This window comes from Urocitellus parryii, chromosome 5, assembly GCF_045843805.1.
Source record: "Urocitellus parryii isolate mUroPar1 chromosome 5, mUroPar1.hap1, whole genome shotgun sequence".
NCBI lineage: Eukaryota > Metazoa > Chordata > Mammalia > Rodentia > Sciuridae > Urocitellus > Urocitellus parryii.
The window spans coordinates 129,604,019-129,616,960 of NC_135535.1; the positions used below are offsets into that span (position 1 = coordinate 129,604,019).

The 12,942-nt window shown below is 40.9% G+C and overlaps 1 protein-coding gene across 2 annotated transcripts in view; it reads left to right on the top strand.

The window, feature by feature from the left end:
• The window catches only part of Wdfy4 (WDFY family member 4), a 253,096-nt gene that overhangs the window by 21,890 nt on the left and 218,264 nt on the right, over positions 1-12,942 (top strand). For both annotated transcript variants that reach the window (XM_077798738.1, XM_077798739.1), the window contains exons 7-10: positions 2,251-2,408; positions 3,952-4,404; positions 7,132-7,236; positions 8,791-8,981. In XM_077798738.1, coding sequence (XP_077654864.1) covers positions 2,251-2,408; positions 3,952-4,404; positions 7,132-7,236; positions 8,791-8,981 — 907 coding nt within the window. The remainder of the gene's footprint in view (positions 1-2,250; positions 2,409-3,951; positions 4,405-7,131; positions 7,237-8,790; positions 8,982-12,942) is intronic.

Genomic DNA, 12,942 nt, shown 5'->3' on the forward strand with positions numbered 1-12,942 from the left:
AGTTCCTTTGCCTATTTATTGATTGGGTTATTTGGGGATGTTTCTGGTGTTTTTAAAGGTTTTTAAAAAATATATATCCTGAAAATAATGCTCTGTCTGAGGTGCAGGTAGCAAGGATTTTCTCCCATTCTGTAGGCTCTCTCTTCACACTCTTGGTTGTTTCGTTTGCTCTGAAGAAGCTTTTCGGTTTGATACCATTTTGTTTATTGATTATTGATTTTGCTTCTTGAGCTTTAGGGATCATGTTGAAGAAGTCAATTCCTGAGCTGATATGTTGGAGTGTTGGGCCTACATTTTCTTATGTTATGTGTAGGGTTTCTGATCTAATACCTAGGACCGTGATCAATTTTAAACTGAGTTTTGTGCAGGATGAGAGATAGGGGCTAAATTTCATTCTGCTACTTATGGATTTCCAGTTTTCCCAGCACCATTTGTGAAGAGGCTCTCTTTTCTCTGAGGTATGTTATTGGTGCCTTTGTCTAGTATGAAGTAATGTATTTTTATAGATTTGTCTCTGTGTCTTCTATGCTGTTCTATTAGTCTTCTTGCCTGTTTTGGTGCCAATACCATGTTGTTTTTGCTAATGTAGCTGTATAGTATAATTTTAGGTCTGGTATTGTGATGCCTCCTGCTTTGCTTTTTTTGCTAAGGATTGCTTTCGCTATTTTGGGTCTCTTGCTTCTCCAGATTAATTTCATGTGTACTTTTTCTATTTCCATGAAGAGTATCACTGGAATTTTGATGGGAATTGCGTTGAATCTATATAATGCTTTTGGTAGTATGGACATTTTGATACTATTAATTCTGTCTATCCAAGATCATGGGAGGTCTTTCTGTTGTTTTTCTCTTTACTGTTCTGTAATTTTCATTGTAGAGGTCTTTCACCTCTTTCATTAGACTGATTCCTATTTTTTTTTTTTTTTAGATTATTGTGAATGGGATAGTTTTCCTAATTTCTCTTTCTGATGTGTCTTCCTCTGGGCTTTGCTTTGCTTCTCCTCTTTAGGGTGTAGATTACCACTGGACTTCACAACAGAGCAAGGTTTTGAACCTAGAGGGAGTGACTTGGATGAGAGGTACTGAAGTCCCTCAGTTCAGTCTCCACTGGAATGTGATTAAATGGCAATAACCTGAGGGACTTGCTCCAAAGGGATGCTAGGAATAAATGTCCCTCTGTGGGTACATCACATTTCACATCAGTCTGGACCATGACCAGATGGCTATGGCCACTGTGGTGGTATATGTATGGCATTTTCTACACATTTCTTTGGCTCAATCACAGGTCAACTCTTCCGAGACTTCTTGTAGAAGGCAGGAGGTGGAAATAAGCCTATTGTAGGAAGTGTGGGGAAGCACCCATTTCAGTTCATTGTCTTTCCTCCCTGCTTTAATGAAAGCACCTTTTCCTGTTGAAATACCAGAGGTGAAATGAGCCTGAAGAGGCTCTTCCTCATGAGCAGAGCAAGGTAGCTCACCTGTGCATAAGTAGCTAAAATCAAAGCAATATTCAACCTTATGGTAAGCCGGAGGAAATCTACTGAAACCTAGTTCTTTCTAATGATGTTTCATTGCTGTTTGGAAATACTGACTCATTTTGGAAGTGCCCCTTCTTTGCTCATGCCCTAAGCTTATGTCTTTTGAGAATCCAGCCTAGAAAGCAGCCATTCTCTGAACAGAGTTGTAGTTTTTCACAGGTTCCTCTAGATATTAGTTCTTCCTTATGGGCAGGGAATATGTTCCAAGATCCCAAGTGAATGCCTGCAACTGAATGCTAGATGTACTATTTTTTTCTCCTGTACATGCATACTTATGATAAAATTTAATTTATAAATTGGGTGCAATAAATGTATAACAGCAATAACAAATCCTAAAATAGAACAATTATATGAAAATATACCCTAAGAAAAGGTATTTTAAACTTATGAATGGTTTGTGTCTGGAACTTTCCAGTTAATATTTTAGGGCCATGATTGATCAGGAGTAATTGCAACTTTGGAGTGCAAAACACCAATAAGAGGGGATTATTGTATTCTGGTAGCACTTATTTAGCTGAAGTTTGCAAACATAATAGCATTTATCCAGGATGTTCTCCTTGTCTTTGGTGACATGGTGCCTCTGGTTTAAGATCTTTGGGGTCTTCCCCAATATGACAGATCTGCATTGCCTCTGTCTCCTTGTGAGGAGCACCAGGCACAAATGTGGCTGCTCCATGCAAGATGTGCAGGGAGATGGCCTCATCTGTCCCCACAGGTACGACGGACTGACTCAGGGTGAAGTGGACCCCCACCTGGAGGAGCTTGTTGGACTAGTAGTGTGGCTGACAACCTGTGGGAGGTCAGAGCTGAAGGTGTTTGACAGTGTCACTTACCCTCAGCTTGAAGGCTTCAAGTTCCATCGTGAGACTTCTGGTGGGTCCTTCTTGTGTCTCTGGGTAACCCCAATGGAGTCAATGCTGTGCCCTGATAAGTCTATGCAGGTCCCCCCCCCCTTTTTCTGTGTTTACCTGTTAAGGTAGGAGAGTCTGATATGGCCATAGCTTTTGGGGAAATGATCCGTGAGTTTGAAATCTCCCCTTTATACACTTACCCAGATGTGCAACTACAGCTTTTTACAATGAGGAAGTTTGTTTTGTGTAGAACTCAGAAGAAATATTGCTTAATAAAGGAAAAGATTGGAGGAGTTCTCTGATTCCACCACCCACCTCGTGGAGACTCTAATATTTGTGATGAAGTTTGATGATCTTGAATCAACCTCCTAGGCTCAGAGTCAGTGACTTCTCTTCTTAGTACTTTGAGATATGATTGGTTAATTGATGAATTCAGTCTGCACACACATGGGTGCCACATGGGTGCCGGTGTGAACAGGCCAGGTGCCTGCTTCCTTAAGCTTCTCTTTAGAGACCTTGTGCACACACTGAATATATTCTGCTAGAGAACTGGCTGACAAATGCATCTGACACAGCTGTGACATCCCATGGGTCAGTAAGGAAACCCTGCACAGAGGTGCCTGGTGGAAGGTGTTTTGAAGGCTAAGTGTGATTGTTCCAGATTGAAGTGAAAGGGAAGACTTTAAAGGTAGGTTGTACTGTCTAGGGAAAAAAATGTGGCCTTGAACAGTTGGGTGAGTCTGAGGAAGGGGGAGCTGCTGCAGAGCCGAGGCCGAAGAGTGGAAAGCCATAGGGGCCAGCTTAAGAAGGGCCACTGGGTGGGCTTCAGCAGATACACAGGGACATGGATAATGTTCAGGGGAATGTTGGACCAGAGATTTCAGTTTCAGAAACTTCTCTGGTATCCAAGGAGAGAGGGCTGTAGGCAAAGAGCTTTCTGATGAAGCATCTCCTACATGAGAGAGAATGAGAGTCGTCTTTTCACCTGGAGAAAAAGGCCGGGCGAGTTAGGAAGGTATATTCTTTAATGGCTTATCTAGAAATGAAACTGATTTGCTTGGTCATCTTTGCCATCATTTGATTTTAATCAATTGAAAATAATTCTCCCAGACCAGCTCTGGCCAATGAAACACAATGTTAGTCAAATCATGTAATTTCAAATAAGAAGAAACTGGTTAAATTATTTTTGGTCATGTATTTTATTTATCTCAATATATCCAAAATGTAACACCTCAACATGCAGCCAATACAAATGACTCTTCATGGGATAATTTTTTTTCTTTTCTTTCAACTTTCTTTTGGAACTCCAGTGTGTTTTGACGCTTTTGGAACATCTTGGTTCACAGTGGCCACAGTTAGAGTGCTCTATTAACCAACATATCTTTGACAGTGCAGCTCCAGCCTTTTTCATATCCTGAGGGGATGACCTTTTTGGATTTTGATAGATGCATATACACAAGACCTAGAAAATAGAAACTTCAAATAGGGTGTTCTAATGATAATGCAAGCACATATTTCTAAATGGGAGAAATGACTTGCAGGATTATTCTTGTTTTCATCTTTAGGTGTGAGTGTTAAGAATCTGCAGGCCTTCCAGGTTCTGCAGAGTGTTTTCCACAAAGCCAATGATGCTGTCCTCTGCACGCAAGTCCTGTTGGCCATCAAGACCATGTGGGCTTGGAACCCTCGGAATTTCTTCCTTCTGGAGTGGACCCTGCAGCCCATCTCACAGTTTGTGGAGATTGTACCCCTGAAGCCTACCCCAGTGCAGGTGCAATTTTTCCAGCTCCTGGAGTCACTGGTGTTCAAGATGTGCTACGTGCCCCATGAGATCCTGCAGAAGGTGCAGCGTCTGATCAAGGAGAGCCCTGAGCCATCCTGTACCCTTGTGGCACTGCAGAGCATCCTCAAGATCACTGGCAGTGACCCTCTCTTCACTGACATCTTCAGGGACTCAGGGCTGCTGGGCTTGCTGCTGGCCCAGCTGAGGAAGCAGGCCAAGATCATGAGGAAGTCAGGTGCGGCCTCAGAGAATAGGGAGGGATGGGAAAGTGGGCTGGGATCCGTATTAGCCAGGCTTGGTCTGTATGCCAACCCAGCTACCCCTTGATGTGACAGAGAATGTAAGCATACCTATGGCACTGGGCATCATGAAGGTCAGAGAAGGTGTCCCTGAGACACATGGCATCACAAAGAGTAGGCAGGCTTCCCAGTCTTCCCCATGAGAAGGTAAAAGTGATGGATGCAATTTTAGAATGCACTTGGGACTAACCCAGGCCCTTAGTTTTTAAGTATTTCCCATCCTAGACACTGTCTGGGTATGTAATGGGAGATAGCTGGGGACCTGTGGATCTTCAGTAATGCAAAGGGTAATGGGAGCTGGAGAGCTCTAGGCTTCTGGAAGAGCTCTGCTCTTTAAGGATCTTCTGAGATATGGCCTTGCTCACTCCACACTGTTGGTCTGATGGTTCCCCACTGGCAGAGGGGTCACCAGGACCTCCAAGTTTTGGTCCCACTTTGTGTGCCCTGTTGGGCAGCCACTTGTGCCTTCTTGGCTATACCCTTGGCACTTGCCTCAGTCCCTGCACTCCAGGGTCTCAACTTCAGCAACCTAAAAGGACATAAGGCACACTTTGGGGTGCCTTATGTCCTCATGAAAGTGCACAGTGAATGGGCATTGGGCCCTTTAATTTCTTTACCATGTCCCAGCCATAAACCCTGCTGGGGACCCTGTATATGGGACTCTGTAGCCCCCACCTCCAGTGATTTTCAGATGGAAAATAGGCACAAAACTTCCTTTTCCTATTTCTCTTGTCTTTCCCTTGTTCTGTGTACATCTGCTGTTCTGTGAAATCAGCCTGGAGGAGGGACCCCAGAACACAAGAACCTGACTGTTTATCTCTCCTCACCTTTTTCTCCTCTCCTTGTCCCACTGCACAGGCTAGGAGTGCCTGGGGACTCTCTGGCCTTTGGGGCTTTTGAGAATCTGCTTCAGACTTAAGCCAAGGTCATCATTAGCCTGTTTATTTCCTGAGTCTATCTGAGGAGAAGAAGCAGAGAGAGAGATCATGGGTGTTGGAGCCAGGCAATAATAAGGATTGAGCTGAAATCCTGGCCTTATTACTTACAAATGGAGAGGTCTTAGCAAAGTTACTTTGTCTTTTTGGACTTGCTTCCCTCTCAGTAACATGTTGATAATAGCTACATCATAGAAATCTTCCTAGAATTAAAGAAAAAGGCCCCATTGCTGTGCCTGGTACATAGCAGGTGCTCAGAAAAGGTTCATTTCTGTATCCCTACACTTGCATGGTGTTGCATGGAAGACTGAGGTAGATACTCCAGGAAGAGCTTGGGCACCTTTTGGAGGCCAGAAAAGGCCTATCCTGTCCTGAGAATATTTGCAAGTCTGATCAGGATTGAGGACAATGGGCTTCCAGAATGCTTTGTGTGTTTTGTTATATGCAAATTTCCTGGACAGTTTTGTTATATGCAAATTTCTGTTCTTTAGTAGCTTTGTCTTAGTCCCTTTTCTGTCATTATAACATAATGCTATAGACTGGATAACTTATAAATAATAGAAGTTTATTTAGCTCATGCTTCTGGAGGCTAGGAAGTCCAATATCATGGTGCAAGCATCTAGTGAAGGCATTCTTTTTCCATCAAAACATGGTGGGGGGCAGCAAAGGACAAAGGATCCAGCATTCTATTCTTGGATCTCTCATTCTCCTCTGATAAGGTCACTAATCCCATCACAGGGTCTCCACTCTCATGACCTCATCTAAACCTAATTATGTCGCAAAAGCCTCACCTTCAAATATTATTAATGCATAATTAAGTTTTTAACACTTAAATTTTGGAGGACACATTCAAGCCATGCCCTAAATCTGGTCATGAATAAAGTTAGCAAATTAGCTTTCCTTGGCATTTAACTGAGAAATCTTTGCACAGTCTTTGTTTTTAAGTGTTTTTGTATTGTTCTAGTTCCGTATTGCTTTCTGTCATATATTTGCTTCTAAGTCTCATCCCAGACTTATAAGCATTTCTAGGAGAGTTTGAGCTTATTAGCAAGCTAAAGTAGTCAGTCTTACTTTGTGCTTTGTGTTTTAAAACGTGCTTTATTTATTCATAGGTATTCTGTCTCCTGGTAATAAGCCATACTTTGTACTCATTTATTCATTCATTCTCTAAATATGTATTGAGCTTCCCACTTGTTTAGGCACTTTTCTGGTGCTGGGATTCAATGGTGAACAGAAACCTGGTTTTGCCCTCATGGATTTAGTGGGGACACGTCTTATGCTCAAATCTCTTGAGCTTCTGAATGGCTTGAGTATGAGCTGTACTCTCTCCCAGGGATGATGGTGAACTGTAAAAGTGGTGAAAAGAGAATAAGAAGGCGAGGCAATGCTTCTTAAAGTGAAGCATGGTCAGTGGACCCTCCTCATCAGCATCACCTGGGAACATGTTAGAAAGGCAAGTTGTAGGCTCTCATCCCAGACTTATTAATTCAGAACCTCTGGGGATGGGACACAGCATGAAGCTCTGGATTTTACCAGCAATCCAACTAGGGGATTCTGATAATGCTCACATTGGAGAACCACTGCTTTTGAGGGTAGTAGTGTCATATCTCAAGAATTGGGGTTCACACTCCCTTATAATAGAAGTACTGTATTCACATCTTCTTAAGAGAATAGAAACTAATGAAGTTAATGTGTACTTGGATTTTTGTTGATTCTTTAATATGATAGGAAACAAAGAGTATAGTCCTGGCATTCAGGATCCAGAAAGAGAACTCACCTGTGTGATGCTGAGAACTGTGGTCACACTTCTGAAAGGCTCGGTTCGGAATGCAGGTAAGAATGGTACCAACTTTGCCTTGTCATTATTTATTAAAATGTTAATTATTTCCTAGTTATCTACATGAATTTTCAAAAGTTATATTCAGGGAACAACCAGTATCAATGCTATGTGTAATGTCTATCTGCTGATTGGTGTTCAGTGACCAACAGTAAATTGATAGACATCTTGGTTGACACTTTTTACTCTAAGGTTATGCAATAAGGTTGGTGAGCAAAGAAACTGTACTTAATCTAGCAGTTTCTAAATTAATGGGAATTACAGAGCCCCTTCCCTCTTTTCAAGTAAAATCCATTAATATTCTGCTACAATGACTATAGATCCAAAAAGAGAAAAGGAAACAGCTAAAGAGGTAAAGACAATTAAAGGAAGTTAGTACTTTTTAAGAAATATAATTTGGACATACCTCCTGGCCAGGGTAATCTTGAAACTCTATCCATCCCCAGACTCCCTCCCCCCGACTTTTTTTTTAGCTTTCTAAGATCATGTTGTTTCTATATTTTTAAGAAAGTATGTGCAATACACACATACACACACATGCATACATACATATATTTAAAATAATATGAAACATGTACCAACAGTCATATCAATGGGCAGTTTGTTCTGTGATTTAGGTATCTTTATCTGAGGTTCTTATAGATTAACTATCCTAAATGTAAAAAGCTATTATTTCATTATAGCAAAGGGAAGTCTCTAACATTAGACTATAAAACATTCCCCAGAGGGGCTAGTTAAAGTTTATATTCCTCAGCTCACTCTCAGACATTTAACTAGTAGTAAGTCAAGGTAGAGCTGAGGAAGCTACTATTTCAGCAAGCCTCCATGGGGATGGTCAGGTAGGGGAGTACTCAGCCCACAATTAAACTAATTCTGCATTACGGACTTGAGCTTCTCAAATCCACATTAGTTTGGGCAAGTTACTGCCTAGTTTTTTACTCCACATGAACTACTCCAAAAATCAATTCTGGGGAAGAAAAAATGTTTAGGATTATTTTTAAACCAACTTGTTTTCCTTTATTTTCTCCCCAAGAAACTACCCAGAAATTAAATATGTTCTCAGATTCTAGTTTGTTTTCTGCAAGAATTTTAGCAGAAAAAAAGAGAGTATTGTCTCTCTGGACTATCAAGTTATAGGGAAACAAAGGGCAAGGGATATCTAGTTAAAATTCCAATTACCTAGGTTTCTAAAAAGAAGGTGTTTTTTCTCCCTCTTTTTTCCTACAAGACTATAAGACATTGTTCTTAACTATAGTTGTCTTGAACTTATTTCTCCTATCTTAAACTTATCTCCGATGGAGATATTGATGAAAATTTCCCCCCACCCCAAAATAAGATTCTCAATGATGAAGAAAGCAGTTTTTAAAAATTTTCAGCTTCATATTTTCTCTCTTCCTTTTTTTCATTTTAATTTATAATGGGCATACCAATAGGCAAACAGAATACTTAAAATGTAGCAAAATGAGTTTAAAGACAAAGCATTCCTTAAGAGTGAAACTGAAGTACCAAGGCTCCATGCTCCAGCCCCATCTTATCTGTCTGGTCCCCAGTTGTCCTGAAAGACCATGGCATGGTACCCTTCATCAAGATCTTCCTGGACGATGAGTGCTACCGTGGAGCCTCACTCAGCATCTTGGAGCAGCTCTCAGTCATCAATGCTGAAGAGTATATGAGCATCATTGTTGGTGCTTTGTGCTCATCCACTCAGGGGGAGCTGCAGCTGAAACTGGACCTCCTGAAGGTAATTTCAAGTTCCTATTTGTGATTGGCTTTTCTATAAATATTTACCAAATGATACACATTTTTTCAGGCTTTGGTTCATTTAGTTGGCCACTATATTAGGTAGTGCATTGTGTTAGGCAGTGTTAGCTGCAATAACAAATAAATCTCACATCCTCGGTTGCCTGATACATTAGACTTTCCTTTTTGCATAGAATCCAATCAATGATTGTGGCTGCTATTCAGGCATAGCTGTCACCTGGCCTTCTAACTCAGCTAGCACACAAGGGAAGAACTACCATGGGAAATGGCAGAAGGCATTTTCATTCAGACCTGGAACTGCCATGTGTTAATTTCTGTCTAATTTTCTATGGACAGAACTTTGGAGAGGACTCACTTGAATGTCAGGGGTTCCAGGAAATGTAGTCCCCATGAAGGCAGCTGGTTCCCAGCAACATTGTAAACTGTGAAAGTGGAGCTCAAATCAGTGGTGGTTAAACAACTGCCTTGTTGACTCTACTTACTGAGCATCTATCAATTACCAGGCCTGATACAGAATGCCTGGACATACAATAGAATGAGATACTAACCTGGGCCTGTGGGAGCTCAGAGAAGAGTGCTCATAATAAGTGAGCATGGGTTGTATTATAATGTGGTAGATGCCCTGGTTAGCCTTTGGGCACAGCCTGCTATGAAAAAGAAAAGTAAGGGAGATCAGCTCTGCCTTACCTGTTTGAGGAAAGCTCTCAGAAGAGATAAAGGGAGCAAAAGAAAGTGAAAGGTGTGGGAGCAGCAGGTACATGGGGACAAATGAGACTCGGTTGTAACATTTGGATAACAGAGGATTATATGCTTTTATGATATTGCTAATAATTAACAAATTACCTTAATTTAGTTAAAGAAATATAACAAAATACTAACCCTACTATTCTTTCTGTCTTATGGCTCTCACAATTTTGTTACCATTCCTTTCCTTCACTTCTTTAATGTTTATGGATTTATACTTTTTTTAAAAAAAAATTCTCTTTTCTTTGGTTTTATTCTATTTGGGGACAGAGCAGAAATAAATGTAAATATCCCTTGGGGAGTGGACCTGGACTTCTCACATGTATGTGTAGCACAATCCCAAATGAAGCACATGCTTATGTTTTCTTAGAATGTCATACCCAATTTTTGGTGAATTAAAAAAAGAAAAAAGTACAAACTTCTCTGACTCCCAAAATTTAGTCAACCATCAATCTAGCTTACTTATGTATGTCTCTGGACAAAACCTTTCTGAACACGTAGAGGATGGTGTTTGAATCATTTGACGTACTTTGTTTCTCTGCAGAGCCAATATCAGACATTGGTGTGAACTTTGCTTGTTCACAAGGCCTAAGCCTGCAGGGGTTGGCTTGGCCGAAGCAATGAGTGACTCATATAAAAGTGACATTGTGAACATGGCTATCATGTGCTTCACAGATAACAGGAACCCAAACAATGATTTCACTACATGGAAAAAAAAATCAGTGACAGTGATTTCTATGAAGCAAAAAAGGAAAGTTAAATATCTTTTGGAACAGCCCAGTGATTTTGTGAAGTAGGGGCATCATAAAGCAAAAACAAAACAAAACAAAAAGAGTTGATGAAAATTTAGTGCTGGGAAAGACCTTAGATTCAGGTGGCCCCGTTTTCCAGTGCTATAGGCAGAGAGAGTCTAGTTAGAGCACTTCATTGATAATTGCTATAAGTGTTGAAGTTAGTCTGAATCTAAGACTAGCAACTGAAGAATGAGTGATTTTCCCACCCTGGCAGGCTGTTTGTCTCATTTCCTCCTCATGTCTGCGTTCAGCTTTATTTTATGTGTTCTTACAGGAAAAGGAAAAGTACCATAAGAGTAGTCCGGACTGTGGTTTTTGACAGGGTGAACAATCATTTCTGACACTTTCATATTGAAAGTTAAACAGATTCAGAGAAGAAAAAATTTCTCTTTTACTTTGTTTGGAGAGTAAAAGCATTTTTGTGTCTAATACAGAAGAAGTGCTCTGCTTTGCTCTTGGAGAGTTCATCTTGTTTACTCAATAGCCCAGAGGCTTCTTATTGGAGTGTTAGCCCTTGGGTAATGGACTGAATTTCTAGAATTAGCAATGTAAAGCCATTATGGTGTTTTACAGATTCAATATCATTTCAGAATCACACTATGAAGAGAGCACATAAGAATGAACGCTCCGAGAGCTTATTTAACAAAATCATAGCCTGTGCTCAATGTGCCATCTTCTCCCCATGTACCAAGTCACTGCTGGGCAGTTGGGAGGCCCCAGGAGCTGCCATTGCCCTCTGAGGACTAGGGCTGTTAACACATTGCTGCTCCAGTGAGCAGTGGAGCAGGATGGGCCCCCCGAGCCTATCCCAGATTTGCCTACCACTGAGTAACATGAGTATCTAGTGAATGTTTGATGGAATCTGATGTGGGATATGCAATTGTTCCTCAATCATCTTGGGAATCCCTTGGAACTTTGGGAGCAAAGATGTGAAATGAACTCCTTTTGGCTATATCTCCTTTGCTAGAAGCCAAGGCCTGGATGTGCCCACAGGTACTATCCACAGAGTGGGTCAGACAGAGGATGAGGGGGAAATGCTGGCGTATTGGGACCTGAAATGCAAAGGGGTTGGTGGGAAAGGGTTGCTGTCTCTGAAATGCATTCCCAACATGGCATTGTTCCAGTGTCCCTTCCTTGTGGCAAAATCTGCCAGCCACTCTGGAGAAGACCAATTCAGGGCAGATGTTTCCAAAGTTCAGTGGTGCTTCCATACCAACACTAAAGTCACATGTGACTGCACCACCAATTCTCCCAAATGATAACTGAGTTAAGGAATAATGTAGGCAAATGAATTTCCTCTCCATGGCCGGTGGGACCATGATTGGGTTATGCACAAATTCAGATTGATTTGCTAATATACATTTAGCTGTTCAACTCTGAGCTTTAATCACATTACCTCACCAGTCTTCCAGCATGACACATGGAAAATTATGAGGAATAACAAATAATAGAATGTGAAATAAATCCTGTTAGTCCTAACATAGTTAGCGCTTTGCAGCAGACATCCATTTTATAGATTCAAGCTGGAGGAATACTAACTCAGAGACGATGACATGGTAACTGAGTTAAGGATGAGAAAATGTGCTTAACGCTGACCTTTCTTGAAATGTGTCAACCCTAGCCTGATTACTTTGACTTCAGCTGATTAAATTTACTCCCTTCCACCGACTGGAAACCCTATGTGATGCATTATCATGTAAAGTTGAATGACAGTAATGGAGACCCTCCTCCTAGGCCCCCAGTTCCTGACAAATCGTTTCCCGAAGTAGCGAAGTATTTATTTTCCTTTATGATAGAAATGTTTCTCTTTAGTTGCTATGAAATTAAGCCTTTGTAATTGGATTTTGAACTCTTTACTTTATGACTCTACAAATATGAAATTAACCCCATCCCAAGAAATAATAGAACAGTCTATGTTCTAATGAGATTACCCCCATTTTAGATAATGACTCTGAATTTAATAAATCAAACAAAGCAACAATTAAGGACAGCCCATTCCTTCCTTTTCCCCCTCCCAAGCAGAAAATAAAACAACCAGCTAGGAGTTACAGGTGACAGTCCCTTTGAGAGACACAGATCATGATGAGGACTATTATCAGGTTGTGTCTCTTAAAAAAAATATCTGTTTTCAACACTCTTAGAAGGATGGAATCCTTTTAAGCAATATCAGACATCAATTTGGACAATTGGAAGGTGGTTTCTGGAGAGAAGAGTGGGCTTTCAGTGGTCATGAAGCACTCAGACAATTGGCTATAATCTGATTAGTTTTGTTTTTGAATCATTCTACTTTTTGGTATGTTTTGTCATGTGTCATGGGATAAACTGAAGAGCTCCATTCATTCCAGTGCTTGAAACCAACCTCCTAGTTGTCTTAAGAGCCATCAAAAACTCTCTGTTGAATTG